Here is a 25,540-nt window from a genome sequence, read left to right on the forward strand (position 1 = left end):
GAGAAGATTAGCAATGAACAAGTCATGCTAATGTGATGCATTTCGTTGAATGTGAGCACGCGGACTCTCGCTGTCTGGCAGGTACGCATGGATGTCTTCCCAGTGCATGGAACGACCAGCGTCGCTGTCTTTAACGGCCCAAAATGAAACAATCCATGTCTTGATCTGTTCGCGCCACCTAAACGAAAAGTCTACGATCAGGTGTGACTTTTCCAGGACAGCCCGCCTCTCCCAAGGTTTGGTGATCTCGAAGCACGATATCAGATAGGCGAAGTCCACAAAAGGAATAGTCTGCCCGGTGAGATTGACGACCATATTGAGCTCGTCCAGAATAGCATTGGCCATTGCAAGAGCCACGCCATCTTGGGTGCCGAAGGCGTAGCGTAATCTGTGCAATACGAGAAGGGCTGTTAAGCGAAGGACTTTGGCCTGGGCGAACATCAACACCACCTCTGTCGGGGTGTATTGATCCGTGAGAGAACAAGCTAACACTCTGGGTTCCCACATTGTAACGGCATCACCGATCTCTGTGAGAGCTTTTTCGACAACTTCAACCACAACCCCGTCGCTACGCCGATACCCGGAGTCGCATATTTTCTTGGTCACTGCGCATAGTTCGTGAAAATAGGTCAGCAACGGCGCCGAAATGCCAATGAATCGATCGACGGCATCGTCGAGGTCACCCGGACGGACCTTCATGGTTGGAACCTCGCATCGAATGAGGCAGTCCATTGTCTCAGTGCCGAGCAGGCAAACGAGGAAGGAGATACCGTCAGCACCCAGTCGCTGGGTCAACGAATAACTCGAGCCGGTGTCATACAGAGGTTTGACGAGGCCCAAGATATGACGGCAGAGCAACAGCTCACCGCCATGATGCGTCGCAAATGTCACCAATGCCACGCCCAGTATTAGGACAGTTGATAAATCGTGGTCATCATGGACTTGTAGCTGGCGGAGCGAAGCGATCGCCGCCGCAGCTCTCTTGTTGCTCACGTCAGTGAGCTGAGCTTTGGCGAGTTGATGAATGCCCCGGCGTTCGATTAGGAGCGGGGCACAAGCGATGAATGCATCCCGCACAAAAGGTATTGCCAGGTGATCGATGAATGCTTGCTGGTGTTGATCGCGAAAGCTGGAGCCGATGAGATACTTGTCGACATCGGTTTGTTTGTGGAGTATGAGGTGTAGAAGGTGAAATTCAACATCACTCAATTCTGGGAAGAATGTAATGCCGTGAAGGAGGTCGATCTGCTTTCGTGGCGCGCACGAGGTGACTATTTGACCGGCTGAAAACATGTCCGACTGCTCGCTGGGAGAGGCTGATGTCGTGGGCGAGTGCGAGCCCTCGGATGATCCAGGAAGCACAGACTGCTCATATGGTGATGTGGCAGACAAAACAGATTGACTTGTCCGCCGCAGTGGTAGACGATTCCCAGTTGCCGATCGCGCCTTCCTCCCCGCTCGCGCGACCGGACGATGGGTGTGACAGACGAACCTCAAGCGTGAACATCTCTCACATACATCACCATCGTCCGTAGGCCAGCGACACTTTTCTTTGACTAAATGACATCTATCACAAGGTCTCCTCCTTCGAGTGTGTTGAGACGAGCGAACTGAAGGGTTTGGTGATTGAAATGAATTCATAGTGGGTAGATTCCATTGAAACTCGTTGCTTTAGTCTCGACGTCTTCTTAAAAGTCGGACTCTGCAATCCTGGAAACATACACTTCCAAGATGAGTTCACTCCGGCTTATCTACACAAGAAGGGAGAAATCGTAGCCGAGATGCCGAGGTCTCGTGATTGGGCCCAGTCGAGCGCAACGACTTGCACTCACTCATGTCGGAGAAGGGCGGCTGAAAATCGCCATAGGATGATCGCCCGATTAGCTTACCATGGCGAAGAAGAAATAAGTAGGCGTTACTAACATATACAGTATTCAAGCTTTCGGGTATGTAGCCGTGTGGTGAAGTCGAAGTCCTTTTGAAATTGTGGACGATCGAGGCCAGATGGCGCAAACATCACCCACAGGATCGTCGACATGTCTGTGGCATGCGTTGGGTATCCATGTGTTGGCAAACTCCCCGTACTGCTTCCTTTTTGACTTCTGTCAAGTCCTACCTGCGTACGAAGCAATTTGTTGTACAGTAGGTGCTAAGAGGCAGTGCATAGCCTTGACAGCGGGAGATTGGTACGTAGCGGAAGGTCTTGATGTGAATCAGTGATGCTGTCAGACGTCGCATCAATAAGGAATTGATAGAGTCGGATGGGAGGTGAGTCGTTGGCGCTGCGAAATTGAGGCGGCACGAGTTTAGGTGACCGGCGTGCCTACGTTAGCGACCCCGGCCGATTTCTCCATGCCTGTACAGTACCTCACAAAGTTACGTTAGCCTGTGCCTGTGCCTGGCCCCCAAATCCCCGTCCCCGTCCCTGCGCCTGTACCTTGTGCCTGTCTCCCTTTCCCCGTGCCAAGCTCTCTCAATCCCTGGTCTGTGTTGACATCAGTCAGAACTCGTCAACATCAACTCGTCAACTCGTCGCTTCCTCAATAGCATCGTCGAGCACACTCTTCTTTTGAAGTCTTGCTCATTCCTCGGTCCAGTTTCTCTTATCCAAGTTTGGCTTTTCTTTGTAACGAAGATTCGATCACATCCAGCCCATCTTTTAAGCCACCACACCGAATGACGTTTGAAGCATTTCCTGTTTGCCGTCTAAAAATGTCGTAACGCGTCGCGGCACGGGATTTATCTCCGAGCAACCAAGTACCACCACTATCTCCTTTTTGACAGTACCGGATTCATCGTATCTCAACCACTTCATCAACGACAAACTGTGTGAAGCACATCCATCACCATGGCTTCTGAAAAGGCTCCCGAAAAGCCGCCTCCCGTCACAGTCCCTGAGTCTATACAAACTGGACGCACAATCAGTCCCTCCCCAGGACTAAGGCAGCGAGCATTTGGACGGACGTCGACGTTCGCCGAGGAAAATGCACGGCAGGGTCGTCGTTCAAGCTCTTTTCTGTCAGAGTCGCTCTCTGATACGCGAAAGTCGTTGAGATCATCGACTACGGTCGACGACATATTGTTGCCCCGTCCAAGAGGAGCAGACGACCTCGACGACATCCATGATGAAAGTTCTCACTGGCAATCGCTACCTTTGGGTCTCGCTCTGCTTCCGGCTGTTGGGGGCCTGTTCTTCAAGAATGGCAGTGCCATCGTCACTGATGTCACACTGCTGGGTCTGGCTGCAATCTTCATGAATTGGGCACTCAGGTCGCCGTGGTGAGTTTATTCTCCCTCCTTAAGATATTTACTCGTCCTAACCGCGTAACAGGGATTGGTATCGAGCGGCCCAGAGCCAGATACCAGCAGAACCAAACAGTCCTACTGCTAGCGTGTTTTCGCCAGTGGATGAGACAGAAGAAGATGCTGATTCGGAATCGAAGGCCGACAAAGGTGATGGTACCACAGATCGCTCAGATGCCCTCCGATCGGAAAGACAGTCCGCCCAAAAAGAACTTCGGTTCTATGAGCTTACAGCGCTACTTTGCTGTTTCACTTTTCCCTTGCTAGGCGCTTGGCTTCTGCATGCCATCAGGTCACAATTGAGTCGCCCTTCCGAGGGACTGGTTTCCGACTACAACTTGACCATATTCATGCTAGTTGCCGAAATTCGACCTCTCTCACATCTAATTAAGATGGTCCAGAGGAGGACTCTTTTTGTTCAACGAAAGATCAACGTGGAATTGCTGCCCGAAGCTAAACCAGGTGACCCTCAACAACTTAGAGATGTCTCCAGCAGGCTGGAGGAGTTAGAAGCGCATGTCGCGAATCGAATCGCTGGCAATGCTGCGAACGAAACACCGGCAAACAGCGAAGCGCTCGCTCAAAAGGCTTCCGCTTCGGCTACTGCTGATGTCAAGAAAGCCATACAGCCCGAGCTTGACGCCTTGAACAGAGCGATGCGCCGATACGAGAAGAGAACAACTATATCAGCGGTGCAATTCGAAGCTAGATTACAGGATCTCGAAGCCCGTCTACACGATGTGGTATCATTGGCGGCGGCCGCGCAGCGAAATGCCGATCGCAAATCAGATAAATATGCTGTGACGCTGGCGAACTGGATATCTGCGGTCGTGGTTGTTCCCACGCAATCCTTCTTGTATCTCTTGAGCATGCCGGGAAGATTGGTGACGCGGGTCATGGCGATACCGAAGAGGTATATGGTCGGTAATGCCAAGGGTCCAACGCTGAAAGAGGGTCGGCAGCCACGGCGGAATGTGCAGCCACGTCCGAATGAACGCGAGAGGCGACCGAAGGGCTAGCTGAGCGACAGATCTCCAGGGTCAGCATGATCAAGAGGACATATTTCATTTCAGAAGTAAAGCGATCAGAGCTAACTTATTCCACTTCTATACAATTCCGTGGACTGTTCATGGTGGGTCTATTCGTACAAGATGACACTGTCTAAGGAGCTGAATCCTGCGGCGACGCCGCCCTCGTCGCTCTCTTTCCCCTTCGTGCGCAGCAGGTAGCCGCCCTCCGTGTTATGCAGGATCTCCGGCTTCGTGCTGCCGGAGGTGTTCTTCCACAAGCATGTGCCGAATATACCTAACTCGGAAATGACGTTCCCACTAGCGACCTGACCGTCACTTCGTAATGCCGTGTTCTTGGCTTCGGTGGGCGGATGGATCAATTCCATCAGGATGTACTGCTTCCATTGTTCTTTGGGAATTGAACTCAAGAAGGGCGGGATATTGGTGCGGTAAATGTTGTTCCCACCGCCTTCGCGCTGCGGCTTGAGAACGTGGTTTGCGGCTGTCTTTTCATCTAGTGCCAGGCGGATCCCCTCAGGCTCGTCAGCCGTATTGGTCGTCGAGAGGGAATATTGCGGCGCGAACGTCGTGCGCATACTTTCCAGTTTTTCGTCAGAATGGTGTGGGAGGAAGGCTTTCAGATGGTCGGTGTCAGGAGGTCGTGCGGTGAGGACTTGTTGAACCTTCTTGGAGCCCGAAAGTTGGAGGAGGACGCTGGGGCATTTTATGGCTGCGCTGCGCTCGAGGTGGTGTCTTGCTGCCCACGAGGTAGGGGTATCGTAGTCTGTGGGTGTGTAGAGGGCGCGGAAATAGACAACTGTTACTTCATACTGGGTCGATGAGGAGTATGGCGGTGTGTAGATTAAGGGTCGTGACGGGTTTGACTCTTTCGAGGGGATGGATGTGTAGGCGAGCATTCTACTTGCTGGGAGGCGGAAAGAGGGGATCTTGTGATGGTCGTATAAGTGGGTGGAGAGAGCCAATTGGTCAAAAACGTTACGCTCGGTGTCCTGGACGAGAAATAGGATGCAGGTCGGTAGTTGTGGTTGGGATCTGGAGGGGCCGTACGCTGCGTGAGCAGCGGCCAGGCTGGCTGTTAATGTCGGCACTGCGGTATTATGAGGTGGGTGTCCCTTGGATTTGATTGAGCTGGTATCGTTGGAGTCGCCGAACAATGGATGCGACGGGTATGCGGCGGGGTGTTCAGGGCTGGGGAACGTGGCAAGGTGAGTATGCATTTCTGCGACGAGGCAAGCGAGACCTCCGAAAGATGAGGAGATGGTGTTGAATTCGACTTGCTTGAGCGATGGAGGGCTGTCTTCTGGGGTATGCAGCATGTAGTCGGAGCGAAACATGCCAAGCGTGAGGTCTTGTACGTATCCTTCTTCTTTGACGGAGAGATGGATCTTCCAGAGGTTGGCGAGAAAGTCATCAACTTCTATCAGCCTTAGGCCATGGTTAGCAGATGATTTGCATTTGAGGGCAGTCCTCAACAGGGACGTACTCCTTCATGATTTCTTCGAGCCATTGTTCGTCGCTGGCAATGGCAGCATAAAGCTCGTTGTAGACCTGCTGGAGACTTCGAGCTTGTTCGAAGCAGGACTTCGGGAATGGACTTGGGAATAGTGTGACGGGTGCATTTGTGGCCAAAACATTTTTCGGGTTTGCCTCTTCTGACACTATTGCTGTCGAAGGTCTCACGCAAAGACCATGCTCTATAGTCCAATTCTTGACCGTTTGGACCAGGTAGTCCTCCTGCTCTGGGCTCAATGGTGGGGGATACTCCGAGTAGATTTTGTCCGCCATGCTTTCCGCGGCTACCGCTACCAGACAGGTTGCCTATGTAATGGCTGAAATCAGTGCAGTGCTGGAATGAATACCCTCGTAGTCGTATCCGTATGAGCAGCCGTACTGAGCAATGGTGAAGAAGTGATTTCGACGGAAAGCTTTTTGCGATGTTCTATCACGACATGGGTGTTTAGTCAGCGGCTCGGCTTAGTTGCCTTCCCGGATTGACGCGTAAAGTGGTTCGCGGGCGGAAAAGTGTTTCGTGTTTGTGGAAAGTGATTGACTCAAAACTTGACTCCACCTTCTTTTTAACTTGAACCACTTACTCAACCACTCAATTCCATATCAAACCTTTCCTTCTCTCTGCCTCACCAACGGCGATGAGGGCGGCGAACTGCCTTTACAATAGCCGCAGCGTGATGGCTTCCATGCTTTCGACCATGTGAGGAGGTGAATTGCTTGCTGCACCATTTCTAGGGGACGCTTTGGTTGGGGGTGGTTTCAAGCGCTTCGTCTTTTCTTGCACTGCCCGCAGACCAGGCCTGTGTCTCTCACTGCCTGCTCATCCTCGTCCTTTTTCCAGCAAGCGAATTGTCTTCTCTTCTTTCCGCCTCGGTTCCAGAGCAACTGCGCCCTTTTCTTCTCGTCTCCAAATTTCAATCTGGGTTCACCAACTAAAAGTCACCTTCCTTTCAACATCCACGCATGACGTTCGACAGTACCGATCTCGTTGCCTATTTCACACCATTCAACCAATGCTCCGTCGACAGCCATGGATCTCTCGAACGAGGATGAAGATCCTCGAGGCTGGTCTATCGATCAAGTCGTCCAGGAACTATGTCACAATCCTACACCGAGTTGGTCGTCAGGCGATCGCCCACAATTGATACCAGACCGTCATGTCCTCGAAAACACCTTTCGGGAAAACCACCTCGACGGCGACAATCTTCTGGCACTGGACATGGCTGCGCTGAAGGACGACCTGGGGCTTTCCTCCTTTGGTCAGCGACGGGCTGTCATGAGAGCCATTGAATACTTTAGGCTTCACTCGCGAAGCTATCAGCAAATGGCGTTTCAAGCAGACAGCATCGCCCGGATGCAATCCTATACGACCCCACAGATTACGCAGTCTCGAGCATCGCTCGTGGCGCAGTCTCCAAACGTTGGTCTAGGTATCCTGCCGACCATCGATGCCAGGCAGCAGACCCATTCGCCTTCTTTCAACTCGGCTGTTGTCCCTGGAATGACTCAGACAATCCCACCCCAACACCCATCGCCGATACGCTCCGTTCGGCCCGCTCCTCATCCCACCGTTGCTGTCACGGCTCCCTCTGATAGGGCAATGATGCTGCAAGATGGTGTCAACAGTGTCAATGGTGTACATACTTTGGGTGAACCATCTTCTGGCAAACCGCAACAAACAGGCCACGCAAATGCCGTTGTCAAACCAAAAAAGAAGATCGCACCAACACTAGTCTCGCAATTACAGGACACTGCGCCAGCTGAATCAATTGACGGCTCCTATCTCTCGCAGTCAGCCGTGCCTGTTCAAGAAGTTTTCTATTTTCGACTCACCACAGACTTCGATGACGTGATTTATCGACCTCCAATCGATGAATCGAGCAACTTTGTGTCTGGAGGTTTGTTTCCCAGTGGTCAGCGGCGCAACGTCGGACGCCTGATGAAGAAATTCCTCATTCAGGGCACCTATACGTTGCATCAAAGCGGCCTAAAGGTCACAGTTCCCTACGACGACCGGGTTGCGAAGAAGCCATACTCCGAGCGATATTTCACTCTGTTTCCACGTGATGGGGCTCGCGCGAGAGTATTCCGGACAGAGGACTATCCCGAGACCAGAGGGGTTCAGAGCAAAAGCTTCAATCTTTCGACTCCCTACAAAACAAAGCGTACACGAACCTCAGTTCCCGTTAAGGAGTCAATGCAAGCAGGCCAGAACTCTGGTACGATGGAATTGGACTATTTACTGGACAGATATCCAGTCGAGGAGTCTGACGACGGGCTTCCCATCTATGGCGACTCTGGGGATGAAGGGGATTACGATGAAGACACTTGGCGAGAAATTGAGGAAGAAGAAGCCGAGAGGAACCAGACCTTGAAGCATATGTCTCCTGCCGAGATTGACTCTACAATCATCAACACTATTCAGGAAATGAGACAAGAATGGCGTGAGACGAGACTTGCGAAAGTGCAGCTGAAAGCTTATCGTATGTGGATGAGAGCCGCTCTAAAGAAGGACCGACAGCAAGTTCTGAAGCACATCGAATTCGAAAAAGCTCGGTATCAGAAGATGATTGAGAAGATCAAGCGTGCTGTGGCTGATGACATCTGGCACAATGAGACCGAGCTGAGGAAGCAATGTCAGAGTATCGAAACGGCAGTCTTTTCACATGAAGAGTTCACTTACTACCAAGAAGTCATGCTCCAAGACACACCTCCAGAGCGCCCTACCCAAAGAGCATTGAAGGCTAGTCGTCCACATGGCCAGCAGGTACTCGAGGAAGGTGAGGAATTAATCGAGTCAGACTCGGAACCGATGAGCGACGAAGAGGAGGAAAACAATTTTGTGGTGGACGACTCTTCCGACGTAGGCTCAATCCACTACGAGCCTGACTTGGATGAGTGGAATCCTGTACTCGCCGTTGTCACGAAGGCGGTCGATACACAACTGAGTACCACGCATGCTTCGCCAACCCCAGTGCCAACTCCTCCATCGGAAGTGGTGGAAACACCACTCGACACATACGCGGACGATGCTGATGCCGAAAGTAGCGAGCATGAGATTATCACACCTGCCCGAAGGAAGAGAGTCTCTCCAAGACCTAGCAGTAGACCTGTCAAGTCCGCAACACCCGCTAAGCCCAAAACTCCCGCGAAGACTCCTGCTCTCAAGCAGGAGCTTATTACACCTGGACATACGGCTGCGCCTAAGGCTGACGACTCCTCTGATATCTCTGATTTCGATCGCTCGCGCCGTCTACCTCAATCGAAATACAAAAAGCAGGGGCGCACGAAAGTACAACCCGTGGATCTAACGGTCTCAAGTCCTGCTCAAAGCTCTATTGAGGATAGTACGGATTTTTCTGTGCATACGCCGGAGCTCAATCCAACGGCCCGTAAAGCTCCTCATCCTGTCCCCAAGAGAAGAAAGCAAAGCACGGCTTCGCAGTCGTCATCCATTCAAACCATTCCACAACTTTCTTCTGAAGACGACTCTGGGTTGCCACATTTCGAAGACGTCGAAGGCATGCGACGTATAGACTGGTCAGTTATCGAGGAGCTTGCTGATAGCCCTGTTCCGGAAAAGCGCCGAGCACTTGCCAAAGCTCTCTTTGAGCTCGATATCGCCACGGTCAATGACTTGAGCTTGCTCGTACAGACCCGGCGCACCTCCGACAACCGTAAGGATCTTTTGCTCAATGGACTTTCTGCTTTGACGGCAGACGATTGTTTGATCGAAAACGTCAAAGCCAAACAACAGTCCAGCGCCCATCTCTTGGTTCGCCTTTATGCGGCATTTGTTTGTGGCCAGAACATGGTGGATGATGCCAATATGACAGACAAACACCGCGATGAAGCCTACGCACAGATGGGAGATGCCCTTGAATTTTTCTTTGAGCTCTTGATCAACCTTATAGCGGTGTTGGTCAAACATGAAAGTCAAGCACCAAACCAAGGCACAAAGAAGCGGAAAAGACAGGATGTTACGTCTGATGAGGAGATATTTGATGACACTGATCTTCCAATGACCGACGATACGTCAGCCAGTTTAGTGGAACTTGACGAACCACCCTCTGCTCATAAGAAACGCAAACGAAAAGTTGAGGAGAGTCAGCAAGCTCGTTCGTTACAGATCAGTGACCAACTGCGCATGCAACTGCAAGAGGACCGTCGAAAAGCAATGGCTCAGAAATTTGCACACATGAACGCTGCCTCTGGCGAAACAGTAGTAGAGCCCATCAACACCATGGAACCATATGTTTACCTCCATCCGCACATCGCGCAGCGCGCAAAACCGCACCAAGTGCATGGCATCCAATTCATGTGGCGAGAGATTGTGGAGGACCCAAAACAACAAGGGTGCATATTGGCGCACACTATGGGCCTCGGCAAGACCATGCAGGTCATCTCTCTTCTTGTCACGATATCGCTTTGCAGCCAGAGCCAGGATGTCGACAAACGAAAACACGTCCCAAGCCGTCTTAGGAAGACCAAAACACTCATCCTTTGCCCTGCTTCCTTAGTTGAAAATTGGTTCGACGAATTATTGATGTGGACTCCTAAACCGGACATCTTGGGGCCAATCCGTAGACTCGAAAAGTCAAAGGAACTGCTTGACGAACTTCAAGAATGGAAACGAGAAGGTGGCGTATTACTCGTCAGCTACGACAAATTCAGGACCTGGATCAAAGCCAGTGCTGACGGAAAGCTATCGGCTCAAATCGAGGAAATCCTCCTGGAAGAGCCAAATCTCGTGGTTGCAGACGAAGCTCATAAACTCAAGAATGCTCACTCAAAGATCAATGCAGTTGCGAAGAGGTTCAAGACTACCAGTCGTATCGCCTTGACGGGATCGCCACTCAACAATCATCTTGAAGAGTACCATACTATGGTCGACTGGATAGCTCCGGGCTATCTTGGAGATATGGTTCAATTTCGTTCAAAGTACTCGGAGCCTATCAACGAAGGTCTATACGCCGAGAGCACTGCATTGGAGAGGCGGATATCTCTTCGAAAACTTCACGTCCTCAAACGCGACCTGGCTCCAAAGATCGATCGAGCTGACATCTCTGCGATCGCAAAAGACATGCCTCCTAAAACGGAGTTTATCATAACAGTGCCACTCACGGATCTTCAAAAGCAGGCCTACAACGTCTATCTTCAACGGGTGCTACAGTCTATGCATGGAGTGAATGTCAGATCACAGAATGCCAGAATTTGGTACCATCTCAATATTTTATCTTGGCTGTGTCATCACCCTTCTTGTGTGATCCTGAAGTTGAAACAACGTGCGAAAGAGGAACGGGAGAATGCCGAGCAAAAGGGTGCGGATCAATCCACGAGTGGGGATGAAGGCGCTGATAAAACCATCGTTCGAAAATTTGACCATCACCCAGCCACTCCGGACGAAATCGCAGAGGACGTTGAGATTGAGACCACGGGACCAATGGCCGAGGCTTTGCAGAGAATTTCGCAAATCTTCGAGGCAGCGGATGACGCCAATCTGATGGACGACCCAGCCTTGTCGTATCGGACTCTCGCTGTGCAGCAAATTGTGAAGCAAGCCATGGCGGTGGGTGACAAGACACTGATCTTTACACAATCCATCCCGACATTGGACTACTTAGAGAGAATGCTGAAGTCACTCAATTGCCTTTACTGTCGATTGTCTGGGGAGACGAAGATGGCGTCACGGCAGGCCGCGACCAAGGCGTTCAATCAAGATGGTCAACAACAAGTCTTTCTTATTTCGACGAGAGCCGGAGGTCTTGGGCTAAATCTCCAAGGTGCCAACCGTGTAATCATCTTTGATTTCGGCTTCAACCCATCATGGGAAGAACAGGCAATAGGCAGAGCCTATCGGTTGAATCAGACAAGACCTGTTTTCGTGTATCGCTTTCAATCTGGTGGTACGTTTGAGGACAAGCTTTTTAATCAAGCTATTTTCAAAACGCAGTTGTTCGGACGTGTTGTGGATCAGAAGAAGCCAACGCGACATGCATCTAAGCAGATGAAGGAATACCTCTTTCTGGCTAAAGATGTCGCGCCAAAGGACTTCCAGCGCTGCTTGGGCAAGGATCCTAAGGTGCTTGATGCCATTATCGACAAAATGGATTTCGTTCGCAACATCGATCTGACGGAAACCTTCCACAAAGAAGATGACGAGCAGTTGAATGACGAGGATCAGAAGGCTGCCGAAGAGGAGTATCGCGATCAGTGTCTACTCCGTGACGACCCTGCTGCTTGGAGAGCTAAGCATGTAGCGGAAGAAGCTGAACAACGCAAGCAGCAACAAGCGAATTTTCATGCTGCGTACTCAACGAACTTACCGTCTTCCACGGCACCACTTCCTTCGTTCCGCGGCAATGGCGCAGCTAGAAGCTCCTATGCATATGCCGGATTGCCTTTCAGCAGAGAAGATCTCAATGCTCCTCCGGATGCTCTTCGGCCAGCTCAAGTTCCTCCAGCGGCAGCAGGAGTGCGGTCATCATACGACACGACATACCAGGATTTTGTGCAGCAGCCCCACACCAAGCGTCGAGCACGCAGTATCGAAGGAGATGTGAACATGAAAGATGCTTGAGGAGAAAGATCGGATGTGTAATGGGCGAGTTAAGTGATGGCTCAATGACAGGAGACAGACATGAGAATGAAGGAGAGTCAGCCGGTCACAAATCCAGGGGGAGGAGTTATTGATTTCGGTTTTTTTTATTGCTGTTCCCACTTTTATGCCATCAGAGATACCCATGCAGCGATCTGTTTCACGAGGCGATGAGGCGGATGATGTCAACGGAGTGCAGCATATGAGCTGAGCAAGGAACAAGATGATGTGGAACGAATGACGAAGGCTCACAGAGAGGTTGATAATGTTTGAGTAAGAATCAAAAGAAGACTGAACAATCGATCAAGACCTGGGCAAGACCTCCTCCGTTCTGACCATGATCCACATCCGTAAGTTCCAGGCTTTCAATCTTCCGTAGGACGACGACGACGCAGAGAAATGTACCGAGTGGTCAGGACCCCCTTGAATTCAATCCTGACCGACTGCTCCGTAGCCTGTGTTTCTACATCACTGCCTTTTTCCACGTCAAACGTCGGCCAGTGGCAAGCAGGAAATGTCACGACATCAAGATTCCGTCGGCAGGTTCTATGGAAGAAAATTGTCTCTCAACATTGAAGCCATAGCTGGTGATCATGTACAAATGTCATGCTTGATAATCTGACATCTGTTACGCCTATCCAGGCTTTCAAACCATGTGTGGTTCCTGCTGGCTCTTCTTTCCCCTCACATACTCATCTCTAGAGACAAACGCTTGCGGCAAGTTCGACATGGGGGCCCTCGAATGTCTTCCTCTTTCCACCCCACCAGAGGATAAGAATGAACAAACACACCGCAGCAACAACAACGCTGAGGTAATTCATGTTCTGCAAGGTGACGGGCAAGAAGACTGGAAAGCAGAACAGCACTGTAAATACAAGCATCCAGATGGTGGACTGCGAATCGTCAGTAAGCTGCATCGGTAAAAACGGGGACAATGCGAAAGGCTCGTGATTCAACGACACAGCCTTTCAAGACGAAGAATACTTACGAAGATGTTACAGATAGGACCAAGGACTGGTCCGAGGTCGAATTGTCGCTTTGGCAAGACTTTGTCTCGACCTCGAATAACAACCACCGCCTGCGGTATAGCGTAGGTAATATTCAGACCTAAAATTGAGAGATTAACGAAGCTGTTGTATGCCGTGGTCGATCCAATATAGATTAATCCGTAAAACACGCAGAATACCAGCGTCGCAACGGTAGCGTTTACTGGGACCTGTAGTGTCGGATGTGTTTTTGCAAAGACTTTGCTGTACGGTAATCCATTGTCTCTTGCAAATGACCAAGTCTGCCGGCCGGCAGAGAGAAAACAACCGATAGTTGCGCCGTAGTCTGTACAGGAGTCGTTAATATATAGCTTCGTGTTAGGCCACCACTGCTCCAAGAGCTATTTGGTCCGAAGTCTTTACCATCTACCCTAGAAATGGGGAGACACTCACAGATAAATAATAACCAGACGGCGAAGAATGCTGCTCCGGCTTTAGATCGCAAAGCTTGATAGTAGACCGTCAAGATAGGAAGGTGCGACATAGACACCTCGTCCAGATCGGACGTAGAGAACAAAAAAGCGAGAGTCCACATGAACACGGTGAGCATGCCAATAAGGATAGTCAGGCACATTGCTCGGGGGACGCCTGTCCCGGGATTTGGCATTTCTTCAGCAAGATGTGTTACTCTGGGATAGACACAATAGTCAGTACTCTCCCATTCGACCATTTTTATCGCTGGACAGCTGAAAGACTCTTGGAAAGACTCACGAGTCCACTGCCAGATAGGCATACATGCAAGTGCCGACACCAAGCAGGAATGCCGTGCCATCACTCCATCCAGTCTGATTATCCCACTTGGTAAACACTGTAGAAGCTCTTTGCTTATGATCCTTACTGGTAGCCAACACAGTGATGAAGAAAACCACAAATCCGACGAGCGATGCCATGAAAAACACCATCTGGAGCATTGGCATCTGGCGAGGTAGCCAAACAACGACGGCGACAGCGGTAGTACATAGCAGAAGATAGATCAGGTAAATCTGCCATTGGGTCCACACATAGTCAGGACGGAGGAATGAGGCAATATTTCCCACAAGCTGGGCGCAGAAGATACCTGCCGTAGCCGTGATGAACCACCAAGCAATCACACTTAGCCAGCCAACCGTGAATGCGGTTGCCGCTCGATACTTTGGGGAGGAAACCATGAAAGCAAAGCTGAGCAAAAAGGTCAGGCGATGAGCAACGGCAGCGAGATTAAGAGGACATACTGATACTGTCCGCCGCTGGAGGGAAAGGCCGATGCCAGCTCCGCCAAACCGGCCGTGATGAAGGAGCATGCTATGGTCGCCACAATCAAGCCGAAAAAAACTGTTGGCCCACCGCCAGCGAGCAAGGGAGTCGCGAACACTGCAGAAAAGCCAACCCAGGAGTTGGTTATGCTGAACGCCAGGGACAGGGTTGCGAATGCCCCGAATTGGCGTGGCAGCTCGCTGACATGGCCTTGAGCTCGAAGTTGGAGTTCATCTGCTGAGAGATCAATCTGCATGGGGTGGGGAGTAGCCTGCACCACGTCCGGAGGGGTGGTCGGTGTCTTCATGTTCGATGCGCGAGGATAGGATAGTTCTCAGGTCGTGGGAGGCAGATAGGAGTCCACGCATCGCCCTCTGGGGCTTGGACCGAACGGAGCTTACCTGGTAATATAAGCGAGACTTACTATCATAATTCCTCTGCGGCGCATATTTCCCCAGCTGAGGGAGGTGGTCTGGAAGGCCATGGACTGTCCGTAAAGCGGCTCACATACAACTATCCCCCAAATCTGCCAGTTAGTGGTCGCCACACGTACACACCCCCAAAGATTTTCCTTGTCGGTCCCAATTGATTGGCAGCAGGCATTCCTGACTGGTAGTGCTATGCGAATCACGCCCAGCCGATGACTATCCGCATCTTTGAACCTCAGCTTTAGCCACCAAAGGGCGAACAATGCCCCTAACTTCAAAGGTGTCGGCGGATACTTTTCTTCATGTCTCATCGTCCCTGACAACGTATAGTACTGCCACTGACAATGGCGCATCAGCACGCAAGCACGAGCACGCAGCCGCGGTGACGGTAACGTTGGTCTTCTTCATCACGGGAAATCCAGGGCTGATCGAATACTACCACCCGTTTATATCACTGCTTGTCGAGCGGCTAAAGAAGCGACAAGATCAAGCTGAGAGACCTGTCGTCGTCGCTGGGTATAGTCTAGGTGGTTTTGAAACCGCCAGAAGCGATGACGATGAGCTAGACGAGGAGATACTCCATCCGCAAGCAACTCGGCAGGTCGATGGTGGCGGTGGTGATGGTAATGGTCGCAATCGCATATACACGCTTCACGAGCAGATCGAACTCAGTTACGCGCGTATCGAGGCGTTGGCTTCAAGTTTGTCCCAAGCGAATCGTCCGGTGAAAGTGGTATTGATGGGTCACAGTGTTGGGACTTACATCGCTTTGGAGATCGTGAGGTTGTTGCATGAGCGGCACCAGCACCCACACCATCAAAGCAGCGTATCGCCAGCGGACGGAGGCAAGTTGACTTCGACATGGACAGTCACATCATGTATATTGCTTACGCCTACGATTGTCGATCTGCACAAGTCGCCTTCGGGAGTGCTTGCGACGCCGTTGCTTACAGGGCTGCCGGGTCTTTCGGCTTTGGTCCCCTCTTTGGCGCATGGACTGTTACATTCGGTCCTGTTGAGGATGCCGGACAAGTGGTTGGAAGGATTGGTCCAGCGGGCAACAGGCATGCCGGCAGGCAGTCACGGATTGAAAACTACGCTCGCGTTTCTCAGAAGTCCAAACGGAGTGAAGCAGGCTCTTGTGATGGCGGGAGCAGAGTTGAAAGAAATCAGGGCGGATCAGTGGGGAGACGAAGTTTGGGGAGCCGTTGAGGCTGAAGCTGAGGAAGATACGAACACGACGAGTCCACTGCTTTATATGTGGTTTGCGAAGGAAGATCATTGGGTTGCGAGTACGACACGAGAGGAGATTGTTAAGAGAAGAGGGATGGCAGCTGGGCAAGGTGGTCAGGAAGGAAAACAAAGACCAAACATTCTGATTGATGAGACGCATGGGTTGGTACACGCATGGTGTTTGGAGCAGAATCAGATCGTGGCGGAACGGGTGGGAGATTGGTTGGAAGAGATTCTGGAGTCATGACACTGTCCTTTTCTGGAATTGTGACTACTTTGCTGTGAGACCTGCTCTTCTGAAGAGGTCGCCGAGCACGTCAGCTCCTTGAGGCGCTGGTTGTGGCGTGGGATGACTTGGTGGGCCGCCCAAAGGCGCCAGGGAGGCTTGTTGTTGACTGCCCTCGAGATTGTGAGCTCTTACACTCCAGCTCGCATCGGCAGCTCTTTGTTGACCGAACAACTGTTGTAGACTGATCTGTTGACCGGGACCAGGAGCCTCTCCTTGCTGATTATGGAGTGCCTGTTCAGCTTCCTGTATGTGACCATTGGTATGTTGAGCGATGGCAGCAGATGCCGCAGCCTCGGCGGCCTGTTTGCTGGCTCCAGCATGATCCGCCAGGGACTTCATAAGCTCGCCGTTCAATTGCTGCGCATGCTCCGTTGACGATCCTGGCTCATGGAAGATATATACGCCATAGATCTTCTGCTCGTGCCCCTCTTTGAAACTTATAATCACATAGTCTCCTGTTATTTCTACACCCGCATTCTCGCCTTCTCTGAGTTCAGCTTCGAAGTTGTCCAGACCTCTCCGGTTTAAAACGATTGCGGAATATCTGTCCTCGCCGTAGCTTCCAGGAACAAGCTCGCAGATGAACAACGAGCCTTCCACTCCCGTCTTTGTCCATTCAGGTTGTGGCATGGGTGAGAACTCGTAAACCACGGCATAGGGAGCGACTGAGAGGATGGAAGATATTTCTGGATTATGGCGTTTGAGGACGGACAGGTTCAATTCTTCGTTGGTACGAGTTGGTGGTGGTGGTTGTGAGGGATAATCTGACTGATAGCCTTGATTGTCGGACTCATAATCCGAGGCCAGAATGGCTGGATGTGTGGGAGGGACTGGCATGGGTGCTGGTAAAGGAGTAGGATTTGAGGATGGTTGTGGTGTCTGCGTATTCGAGGACATGGAAGGATATTTAGGGTAGTCGACAGAATGCTGCCGCCGCGAGTTCCTAGGGCGTTGGTGTGACATGGTTGTAGATGGTTTGGCAACGAGGTGCAAGCAGAGAGGCTGTGGAATACGAAAGAGGTCAATACGAGAAGATCGAAAACCTACCTTGGTGGGTAGGTGCCTGCTTCCTGGTTCAGTCAGATCCTGAGGAATGAGGGATCCGTGGTGGACATGCGCATTGGAAATTGGAAGATGGCAGCAGGATGTGCATCAACTCATGTCTGTTGCACTCGATAACGTTAACAGGTCCATGTGAGATGTCGCTGGCGGGCGCTGTGGTGACTGCGGCCGCTAAGACCTGGACTGCAGTGAGGCTCGGAGGAGCCTCTCAGGGCTAAGGGCTCACTAGGCTAGTGGCGCCCAAAGAGGGAAAGCGCAACCCCGGGAAGTCAAGTAGATCGCCCGACACGTCTAAAGTCAAGTTACCCCTAATTTTTTGGATTGAGAGACACCACCTCAACCTGCGCGACGTCCACCATCCTCACCATCACATCCTCCCATTCTTCTGCGCAACTCATTCTTTATACCACTCATTGCCTGTCGCCGCGGCGATACACATAAACGAACCAGTCTATTCTGCCAGCGTTTGCGTACAGTCCTCTAAACAAAGTCCAGAATGTCTTCACCAATGAATGCGGTACGCACTCACCTGCCACGATCTCCTCGACATTAACCCAGTCCACTCCCTGCACATTTCCTTGTCAACTGCTTTGTCCAAGACGTTCCGCAATGTTCGAAACTAACAGAATGCGCACGCGGGCACAGATACGGAGAAAGAAGAATGTCAAGAAGGGTATTCAGTTCTGTCTCATGGTTTGTGGTGCAAGTGGAACTGGTATGTTCATCCAAGCGAGTCTCACACCCGGGTGTCGACTGACTTTCAACGCCAGGCCGGACTACCTTTGTCAATACCCTCTGCGGGAAACGAGTACTTCAATCCAAAGACGCCGACGATGCAGCCAATGCTCACCTCGAAGAAGGAGTGAGGATCAAGCCTGTCACGGTTGGTAGGTGGATATGCATTGAAGATGCGATCAAGGACGTTCTGACACGGTTCTAGAGCTTGAATTGGACGAGGAGGGTACAAGAGTCTCATTGACCATTGTGGACACTCCGGGCTTCGGTGACCAGATTGACAACGAATCCGCCTTTGGCGAGATTGTCGGCTACCTCGAACGACAATATGACGATATCCTGGCGGAGGAATCTCGTATCAAGAGAAACCCTCGTTTCAGGGACAATCGTGTTCATGCACTTCTCTACTTCATCACCCCAACCGGTCACGGCTTGCGAGAGCTCGACATCGAATTGATGAAACGTCTCTCTCCTCGTGTCAATGTCATTCCCGTCATTGGCAAGGCTGATTCCTTGACCCCTGCTGAGCTGGCCGAGTCAAAGAAACTGGTCATGGAGGACATTGAACATTACCGTATCCCTGTCTACAACTTCCCTTACGACATCGAAGAGGATGACGAGGATACCGTTGAGGAAAATGCTGAGCTACGTGGCTTGATGCCGTTCGCCATCGTTGGATCCGAGGACGTTCTCGAGATTGGAGGCAGAAGAGTTCGTGCACGACAATATCCATGGGGAATCGTGGAGGTCGACAACCCTCGGCATTCGGATTTCCTTGCCATTCGCAGCGCTCTTTTGCATTCTCATCTTGCTGATCTCAAAGAGATCACCCACGACTTCTTGTACGAGAATTACCGAACGGAGAAATTGAGCAAGAGCGTGGATGGAGGTGTTTCGTACGTTATCAGTATCTTATTGGTGGCGATGCTTTTTTGACTAACTCTGTCACAGAGGACAAGATTCGTCAATCAACCCTGAAGACCTTGCTAACCAGTCAGTGCGCCTGAAGGAAGAACAACTCCGACGTGAAGAGGAGAAACTCCGGGAAATTGAAGTCAAGGTCCAGCGTGAGATCAACGAGAAGAGACAGGAACTGTTGGCACGCGAGTCGCAACTCCGGGAGATCGAGGCTCGTATGCAACGGGAACAAAGCCAGAGTGTGGATGACTTGAATGGTCACAACCAAGAAGTGGCATAATCGTGGCTTGGGGAAGACGATTGAGTTTCTTTGTGCTGCGGTCGCATGCAGGCCATGTATCAAGGCTGAAGACGAACCCGATGTGAAGGTACCATACGATGATGGAATTTGGGGACGATCCTGGAGCGAGGAGCGGTCATCCATTCTTGTTGCTGAACAGTGGGCTTGGTGGAGTAGAATAGCGACTTTCTAATCAGTGGTGACTGCACCTGAAAAAGGAGGGCAGATCATTTCATTGAATACCGAGCAAGCAGGATTCATATGGATTTTCTCATTGAGCAGAATATCAACCTATGAAGTGCTTGCACTGTCCTCGACCGGAATGGAGGTCTTCCTTTCGATTGAACTGTGATGTACATTGGCTCGTCTGAAACTGGCCAGCCGCCAGAAAGCGGACCGTTTCATCAGCATCGTGCTTCCTATACTGATGTGAGGAGACGTGGGAGGTATGTCTAGGGGCCTTCTGGCTGGGAATTGGATTGGGAGAGGCGCTGTCATGGAAACACCAACAATGGCGCAGGTTGACGGTAACCAGCTAAAGGCGAATAGCCAGGAGGAATTACTTGTAAGCACTCATGGTGGCCATTCTGCGCGGCCATCCATCTTTGTGTCTATAAGGTCTGAAGTGGAAATATATCAGCCTCGGATGCATCGGCATGGGAGCGACGGGCGGGCGAGACCGGGGCCGGACAGTGCGGGAACACGCCGTTCCCATCGTTGACGTGATTGAACAAACCCCATGTCCCTTGCTGAATTTACTCCTGAGGACAACAAGCGAGACCGACCTCGGTATTAAACAGAAATACAAGTTTCTACACACTGGTCATGGAAACAGTCTGTCAAACACATCTGGTGCAACTTTCCTCAGTCAACCCATTGTTTGATGCGCGCGAACGAGTACAGGGTCGTTGAAACACTATTTCCACCTCGGCAGAGCCCCTTCTTGAGAAATATTGCCCATATTGATTGCCGCCAAAGACAATTTGGACCATTCACACCGGCTTGTATTCATTCATATGGCCACGCATCCTGAGGAGCATCACATACCAAACGCTGAAAAACCATATCAGCCCTACATGGACGTCCGCCCACCAACCCAGGCCGGCTTCTCACCCGAAAATGGCGCTCCCTTGACCGAGCAAGAAATCGAAGCGGACGAAAGAGAGGCCCGCGCCGAGCGCGAAACAACCCCGGAACCAAAGGACTTCAACATTGCTTTCCCAGGACACCTACCCACCCCACCCTTCATCCACATCCAAGGCGTCCCCAACTTCAGAGATCTAGGAGGCTACCAGTGCCAACCACCCTCCACAGCCTCGTCCACTCAGGATGGCTCGACATACACACTCCGCCGCGGGCTGTTGTACCGCTGCGCACATCCAACGCACCTCACACCCGAAGGTGCAGAGTACTTGACACAGAAGCTAGATGTGCACGACATGTACGATCTGCGCTCGGGGCCTGAAATTCAACGGCTTGCCGCCACCGTCGCCGCCACAGGGAAAAAAGTCTACCCCCTCGCCGACCCCACTACGGGTTGCGTAGACAAGTACCCCAGTTTAACACGACATTTTACCCCGGTATACCAGTCCGAAGATTACGGTCCGGTGGCCCTTGCGAGGAAATTGCAATGGTACACGACTGTGCACAGCCACGATGAGACAGCAGGCTTCGCGTACAGCGAGGGCTTTGTCAAGGCATACCGCGATATCGCGACGCACGGAGCCGGGGCGTACACGATCATGTTCCGACATCTACTTGAACGGCCTGATGGACCCCTGGTGTTTCATTGTACCGCGGGCAAAGACAGGACGGGAGTGTTTGGTGGTATGATCATGAAGCTTGTGGGTGTGGAAGAGGAGGTGATTTGCTGGGAGTATGCGCTTACAGAGACCGGATTGGGAGAATGGAGGCAACAGTTCATTGAGCGGATTTCGGCTGGCGGATTGGGTCAGGGTGGTGGTGGCAATGCGCAGAGTGAAAGGCCCGGGATATCGCGTGAAGAGGCTGCGCGGATCTGCGGGAGCAGGGCAGGTAATATGCGTGCTTTCTTGAAGGTCGTCTTGCTGGGTGAATTTGGCGGCGTGGAGAATTATCTTAGAAATCAGTGTGGGTTTTCGGATCAAGAGATTGGACGATTGAGGGATAATTTGATCTCACGGGTGAAGGAGGAGGATGTGGTGAGGCCGGTTGAGGTTCCTGGGTGGACGCCGGACGGGGGAGTGCAGGATTAGACCCTGCCTAGTCTAGGACCAACGATGGGGAGGTGAGGTGAGGTGAGGTGAGGAGTAGACAGCCGCCTCAAAAGGGAACCGAGGTGAGAAAACTCGTTGAAACCTGCACATAGAGACACAGGGGTGCGACGGCTAGAAGATAGAACGATCAGAATGAACATCACTGCTCACACATCGTACTGCGCCAGGAACTTGGCTTTGGCTCAACGGACGACTGGTGTTTTGTTCTGATAGAACCCTTTTAATACCCTGCTAAACACCTTGCTTGCACGACAGTGACACGCTCGAACGCTCAAATGGCTATCCACCAACTCACACAAACGCACAGGACTTGCTCACAAAACGGGTGCTAAGGTGTCGAGTGTCACCAGGCACCGTCTTGTCCCGTCACGGCTGTCGTCCCCTCTGCTCTCCACCCGCTCCAGGTGTACTTGGCCCGCGCACAAGAGGACTCCCGCTCCCAGCTCTAGTTGGACTAGCACTGGCACTCACACCACCCCGTTTATCCTTCTTGATCAGATTGGCAAAGAAGTCCGCCACAGCCTGATTACTCTGTTTCCCAGAACCGGCAGCAGACGATGGAGTTTGTACACCGCCCTTTCCTCCTGCAGCAGCACCACCAACATCGCTGGCCTGCCGACGCATGGGCGTACCAGTGCCGGTGCCCGAGATTGCCGCGACAGAAGGACGACTTCTTTCAGCCGTTGCAGCCGCAGCGCGCTCCTGTTCGCGCTCCCTGAGTCGTCTCGTCGCCTCTTCTGCGTCAAAGTCAATGCCATTGACATTGATCTGGTACGGTCCGATATGCTCTGCCATTCTGGCGTTGGATACGCCTTTGATGTTATCATCGTCGGCGTCGACTGTGCCAGCACCAGTTGGAGCAGGGGCCCCTTTGCGAGACTTGCGCTCGGCCTTTTCGTCTTCCGCCTTGAGTTTCTCGAGCGTCTCGTATTGCGCTTGTAGAAATTCCTGGACGGGAGGTACTGTTACGGACTCGTCGTGCGTGCGCGGCTGGAACGCTGGTCTTGAGTCGGCGGGCGTGCGCAGCGTGGATTCGTAGACTAGTACTGCTGATTGAGACTCTGCTTCTGCTTCGGTCTCGGTCTCGGTCTGCACTGCTTTTTGACCTTTCGTAGTTGCAAAATCAAGCGTCTGTTCTGCGGGACTCTGAATCTCGACGGCCCATGCAGTGCCTACGGCTTCCGGGTCGAAGCCGTCTTTCAGGATTCGGATCTTGCCCCAGGAGTCCCAATTCGGTGGAATGAGGATCTTGTCTCGATCGACGATGTTGTGTTTGGCGACTTCGCGCTTGAGGAGAGAGTGGATGCTGAGACTCGAATGGACAAGTGTACGGACGTTATTGGGATCGAATGTGGATGTGTATACTAGAGAAGCGCCATGCTTGAGCAGGACACATCGCAGCCACTGCATCAAGAAGTCGAATTGGTCTTCTCCCCACCCCTGATCCCGCTCTAGATTCTCGATCTTCTCCGCCTGCACGCAGACCACACCGAGTGGTATTCCTAGCCCTTCGTCCCATTCACCTGGGCCCAATGGGACTGTTACTGCCATTGACTTTTGCTCCGCTGTCAAGCCTGTGGGGGCATCAGGTCCGACTCTCTTTTCTTTCCACGCCGTCATGACCTCCTCCATTTCGATCTTGGTCTGCTCGTCTAGACTTAGTATGACGGATCTGAGCAGGCGAATCCATTGTCTCAATTGTCGGGCCCATCGGAGCGGATCTTGCCAGTCTAATAATATGGTGATCAATGTGTCTTTGACTGTCTTCGGCGTGAACAGTGGCTTCAGCAGTGGTGCGAAGTTGGCGGTTGAGTTGGCTAAAGTGTAGACATTCATTCTTGCGAGGACATCTTCTTGATCCGCGTCCAGGACGTCGTGGTACGTATATCCCAAAGCGTAACGGTTCGATATGGGTGCTGTCCGGGGCTGTCTTCGTCTATCGTTGTTCGCATATCGAGGGCGGATTTCAGGAGGATTTGATTGTTCGAGAAATTCGCGCTGTTGATCTGGTGTGCCACCTAGCACGATGAGTTGTTTCTCTATCAGGTCTTTGCCTTTGGAGGCGCTGTTGAGCATGGGCACCCATATGGCCTGTTTGTCACCATCCTTGCTAAGTGGTCTCCTCGGTAGTGTACGACTCGTGGGAAGAGATGTGTTATAGCCTGAGGCTGGTTGGGATGCCGTTAGCATGACTGATACGGCCGCGCTGGAACGAGGTATGTCTGCATGGGTTGTTCTTGAAAGTAATGTATCGTCAGTTTCCTTATTGCTTGTGAACATACATGCGTCTCTTCGACATTGTTGACGCGCAGGGCAGGCGATTTGGAGATGGATTTCGCGTATTTCTCCGCAGATGGGAACCCTGAAATTTCCAGTCTCCATACATTTTCAGCGTCATTGCTACATCTCGCGAGAATCTTTTGAATTGAATATAGTTCTGTCGCTGGGCGGAAAACACAAGGCTGCTGCGGGATAATGCGTTCGCAATTATAACATTTCTCTGGAGAACTGAAATTCAGGTATTCACCATGAATGCGATCCGTCAAACCCAGCAACTGAACAAGCGCGAACTTGAAAATGCGACACCACCCTCTGCCTCATGGCACGCCGACTACCGGGACACGGCATATATCTACGTTGGCGGTTTGAATCCAGACTTGACCGAAGGTGACGTAGTCACCATATTCTCACAATTCGGCAACCCCACGCATCTGAACCTGATCCGTGACAAAGAGACGGGCAAGAGCAAAGGATTCGCTTTTCTCAAGTACGAAGATCAGCGCAGTTGTGATCTGGCGGTGGACAACTTGACTGGCGCCGACGTTGTAGGGAGGCTGCTGAGAGTCGACCATACAAGATACAAGAAGAAAGATGACGAAGATGAAGACACGCATCGCATTGACCGATTGGAGCAGCAAGCCGAACTGGAATTGAATGGCAATGGAAAGAGGGGCAGTGATGACACAGAAGATGAAGATGAGGAGTCAAGGCACAAGAGAAAGAGGAGGCGGCCGATGTTGAAGGAAGAGCAAGAGTTGGAGGAAATGCTCGCCATCAAGCAGGATGGGGAAGTTGATGATCCTATGCGCGAATACTTGATCAACGAGAAACGGGAAGAAGTCGAACGTGCGAAACAGAGGCAGGAAGAAAAGGAAAGGCGGTCGAAGGACAAACACAGACACCGGCGGAGGGAGGGCCATGACGATGATGGTGAACGGCATCCTCTTAAGGGAAGGGACGATCAGGACGAGGACCAGGAAGCAAAGAGACACAGGCACCGACGAAGAGATGAGGAAGACGACAGGAAAGACGAAAGACCTCGTCGACATCGTCGTGAAGATGAGGACGAAAACGACGAGAAATCACACAGGCACCGAGACAGAGAAGGAGATCGAGATCGCCATGATCGTGACCGGCGACGACCTACGGAGGACGACAGCACCAGTAGGAGAGATCGAGAAGGGAGCCGCGAAGAAGCCAAGGTGACCCGGTCAAGGCATGGAAACGGGGACTCGCATCGTCACAGAAGTCGGCGAGAAGGTAGCAGAGACAGGAGGTCGTCATGAAATCGAAAAGATCATTGAGACGCTCTGAGGCTTGAGCTTGATTTTGTCAACGCG

General features: G+C 51.7%; 11 protein-coding genes across 11 annotated transcripts; 6 read left to right on the forward strand and 5 right to left on the reverse strand.

Annotated features, from left to right (window-relative positions):
* Positions 1–27: 27 nt before the first annotated feature.
* On the reverse strand, positions 28–1,293 carry EDD37DRAFT_651869 (putative Zn(II)2Cys6 transcription factor; the record flags this gene model as incomplete). The annotated part of the gene is made up of 1 exon (XM_062818404.1): positions 28–1,293. The coding sequence occupies one exon, from the start codon at positions 1,291–1,293 to the stop codon at positions 28–30; it is 1,266 nt and encodes a 421-aa protein (XP_062668487.1).
* A 1,137-nt stretch (positions 1,294–2,430) lies between these two features.
* EDD37DRAFT_696041 (uncharacterized protein) lies at positions 2,431–4,344 on the forward strand. Its single transcript, XM_062820128.1, has 2 exons — positions 2,431–3,279; positions 3,332–4,344. Exons 1-2 carry the CDS (start codon positions 2,849–2,851, stop codon positions 4,320–4,322), a joined length of 1,422 nt encoding a protein of 473 aa, XP_062668488.1. The 5' UTR covers positions 2,431–2,848; the 3' UTR covers positions 4,323–4,344.
* EDD37DRAFT_635447 (glutathione synthase) lies at positions 4,345–6,237 on the reverse strand. The gene is made up of 2 exons (XM_062816912.1): positions 5,818–6,237; positions 4,345–5,759 (listed from the first exon to the last, which is right to left on the reverse strand). The coding sequence occupies exons 1-2, from the start codon at positions 6,117–6,119 to the stop codon at positions 4,442–4,444; spliced, it is 1,620 nt and encodes a 539-aa protein (XP_062668489.1). The 5' UTR covers positions 6,120–6,237; the 3' UTR covers positions 4,345–4,441.
* Positions 6,238–6,398: 161 nt separating this feature from the next.
* On the forward strand, positions 6,399–12,892 carry EDD37DRAFT_635449 (RAD54-like protein 2). The gene has a single exon (XM_062816913.1). It carries the CDS (start codon positions 6,874–6,876, stop codon positions 12,421–12,423), a length of 5,550 nt encoding a protein of 1,849 aa, XP_062668490.1. The 5' UTR covers positions 6,399–6,873; the 3' UTR covers positions 12,424–12,892.
* Positions 12,893–12,980: 88 nt separating this feature from the next.
* Positions 12,981–15,027, reverse strand: EDD37DRAFT_683310 (amino acid/polyamine transporter I; the record flags this gene model as incomplete). The annotated part of the gene is made up of 5 exons (XM_062819831.1): positions 12,981–13,334; positions 13,430–13,773; positions 13,881–14,116; positions 14,199–14,645; positions 14,699–15,027. The coding sequence occupies 5 exons, from the start codon at positions 15,025–15,027 to the stop codon at positions 13,140–13,142; spliced, it is 1,551 nt and encodes a 516-aa protein (XP_062668491.1). The 3' UTR covers positions 12,981–13,139.
* Positions 15,028–15,152: 125 nt separating this feature from the next.
* Positions 15,153–16,640, forward strand: EDD37DRAFT_481559 (uncharacterized protein). The gene has a single exon (XM_062813236.1). It carries the CDS (start codon positions 15,411–15,413, stop codon positions 16,626–16,628), a length of 1,218 nt encoding a protein of 405 aa, XP_062668492.1. The 5' UTR covers positions 15,153–15,410; the 3' UTR covers positions 16,629–16,640.
* On the reverse strand, positions 16,641–17,790 carry EDD37DRAFT_481554 (uncharacterized protein). Its single transcript, XM_062813235.1, has one exon. It carries the CDS (start codon positions 17,631–17,633, stop codon positions 16,653–16,655), a length of 981 nt encoding a protein of 326 aa, XP_062668493.1. The 5' UTR covers positions 17,634–17,790; the 3' UTR covers positions 16,641–16,652.
* A 446-nt stretch (positions 17,791–18,236) lies between these two features.
* EDD37DRAFT_481631 (peanut-like protein 1) lies at positions 18,237–19,889 on the forward strand. The gene is made up of 4 exons (XM_062813239.1): positions 18,237–18,447; positions 18,503–18,619; positions 18,673–19,363; positions 19,419–19,889. The coding sequence occupies exons 1-4, from the start codon at positions 18,342–18,344 to the stop codon at positions 19,663–19,665; spliced, it is 1,161 nt and encodes a 386-aa protein (XP_062668494.1). The 5' UTR covers positions 18,237–18,341; the 3' UTR covers positions 19,666–19,889.
* A 535-nt stretch (positions 19,890–20,424) lies between these two features.
* On the forward strand, positions 20,425–22,073 carry EDD37DRAFT_635460 (protein-tyrosine phosphatase). The gene has a single exon (XM_062816914.1). It carries the CDS (start codon positions 20,682–20,684, stop codon positions 21,897–21,899), a length of 1,218 nt encoding a protein of 405 aa, XP_062668495.1. The 5' UTR covers positions 20,425–20,681; the 3' UTR covers positions 21,900–22,073.
* On the reverse strand, positions 22,050–24,304 carry EDD37DRAFT_635461 (dynein light intermediate chain 1, cytosolic; the record flags this gene model as incomplete). Its single annotated transcript, XM_062816915.1, has 1 exon — positions 22,050–24,304. A coding segment is annotated over one exon (2,018 nt), but the record flags the coding sequence as incomplete, so codon positions are not given.
* Positions 24,305–25,514, forward strand: EDD37DRAFT_667419 (RNA binding domain protein; the record flags this gene model as incomplete). The annotated part of the gene is made up of 2 exons (XM_062819296.1): positions 24,305–25,364; positions 25,417–25,514. Exons 1-2 carry the CDS (start codon positions 24,449–24,451, stop codon positions 25,512–25,514), a joined length of 1,014 nt encoding a protein of 337 aa, XP_062668497.1. The 5' UTR covers positions 24,305–24,448.
* Between the last annotated feature and the right edge of the window lie 26 nt (positions 25,515–25,540).

Source organism: Exophiala viscosa (genome assembly GCF_022695815.1).
Source record: "Exophiala viscosa unplaced genomic scaffold EDD37scaffold_8, whole genome shotgun sequence".
NCBI classification, from domain to species: Eukaryota; Fungi; Ascomycota; class Eurotiomycetes; order Chaetothyriales; family Herpotrichiellaceae; genus Exophiala; species Exophiala viscosa.

Excerpts from the sequence above, each read along its gene's own strand:
- EDD37DRAFT_481554 (XM_062813235.1), bottom strand. The coding sequence starts at position 17,633 with ATGTCACACCAACGCCCTAGGAACTCGCGGCGGCAGCATTCTGTCGAC.
- EDD37DRAFT_696041 (XM_062820128.1), top strand. The coding sequence starts at position 2,849 with ATGGCTTCTGAAAAGGCTCCCGAAAAGCCGCCTCCCGTCACAGTCCCT. Across the intron at positions 3,280-3,331 it reads TGGGCACTCAGGTCGCCGTG|GGATTGGTATCGAGCGGCCC; the intron begins GTGAGTTTATTC and ends ACCGCGTAACAG.
- EDD37DRAFT_481631 (XM_062813239.1), top strand. The coding sequence starts at position 18,342 with ATGTTCGAAACTAACAGAATGCGCACGCGGGCACAGATACGGAGAAAG. Across the intron at positions 18,448-18,502 it reads TTGTGGTGCAAGTGGAACTG|GCCGGACTACCTTTGTCAAT; the intron begins GTATGTTCATCC and ends TTTCAACGCCAG. Across the intron at positions 18,620-18,672 it reads GATCAAGCCTGTCACGGTTG|AGCTTGAATTGGACGAGGAG; the intron begins GTAGGTGGATAT and ends ACACGGTTCTAG.
- EDD37DRAFT_635460 (XM_062816914.1), top strand. The coding sequence starts at position 20,682 with ATGGCCACGCATCCTGAGGAGCATCACATACCAAACGCTGAAAAACCA.
- EDD37DRAFT_635449 (XM_062816913.1), top strand. The coding sequence starts at position 6,874 with ATGGATCTCTCGAACGAGGATGAAGATCCTCGAGGCTGGTCTATCGAT.
- EDD37DRAFT_635447 (XM_062816912.1), bottom strand. The coding sequence starts at position 6,119 with ATGGCGGACAAAATCTACTCGGAGTATCCCCCACCATTGAGCCCAGAG. Across the intron at positions 5,760-5,817 it reads CTCGAAGAAATCATGAAGGA|GCTGATAGAAGTTGATGACT; the intron begins GTACGTCCCTGT and ends CCATGGCCTAAG.
- EDD37DRAFT_481559 (XM_062813236.1), top strand. The coding sequence starts at position 15,411 with ATGCCCCTAACTTCAAAGGTGTCGGCGGATACTTTTCTTCATGTCTCA.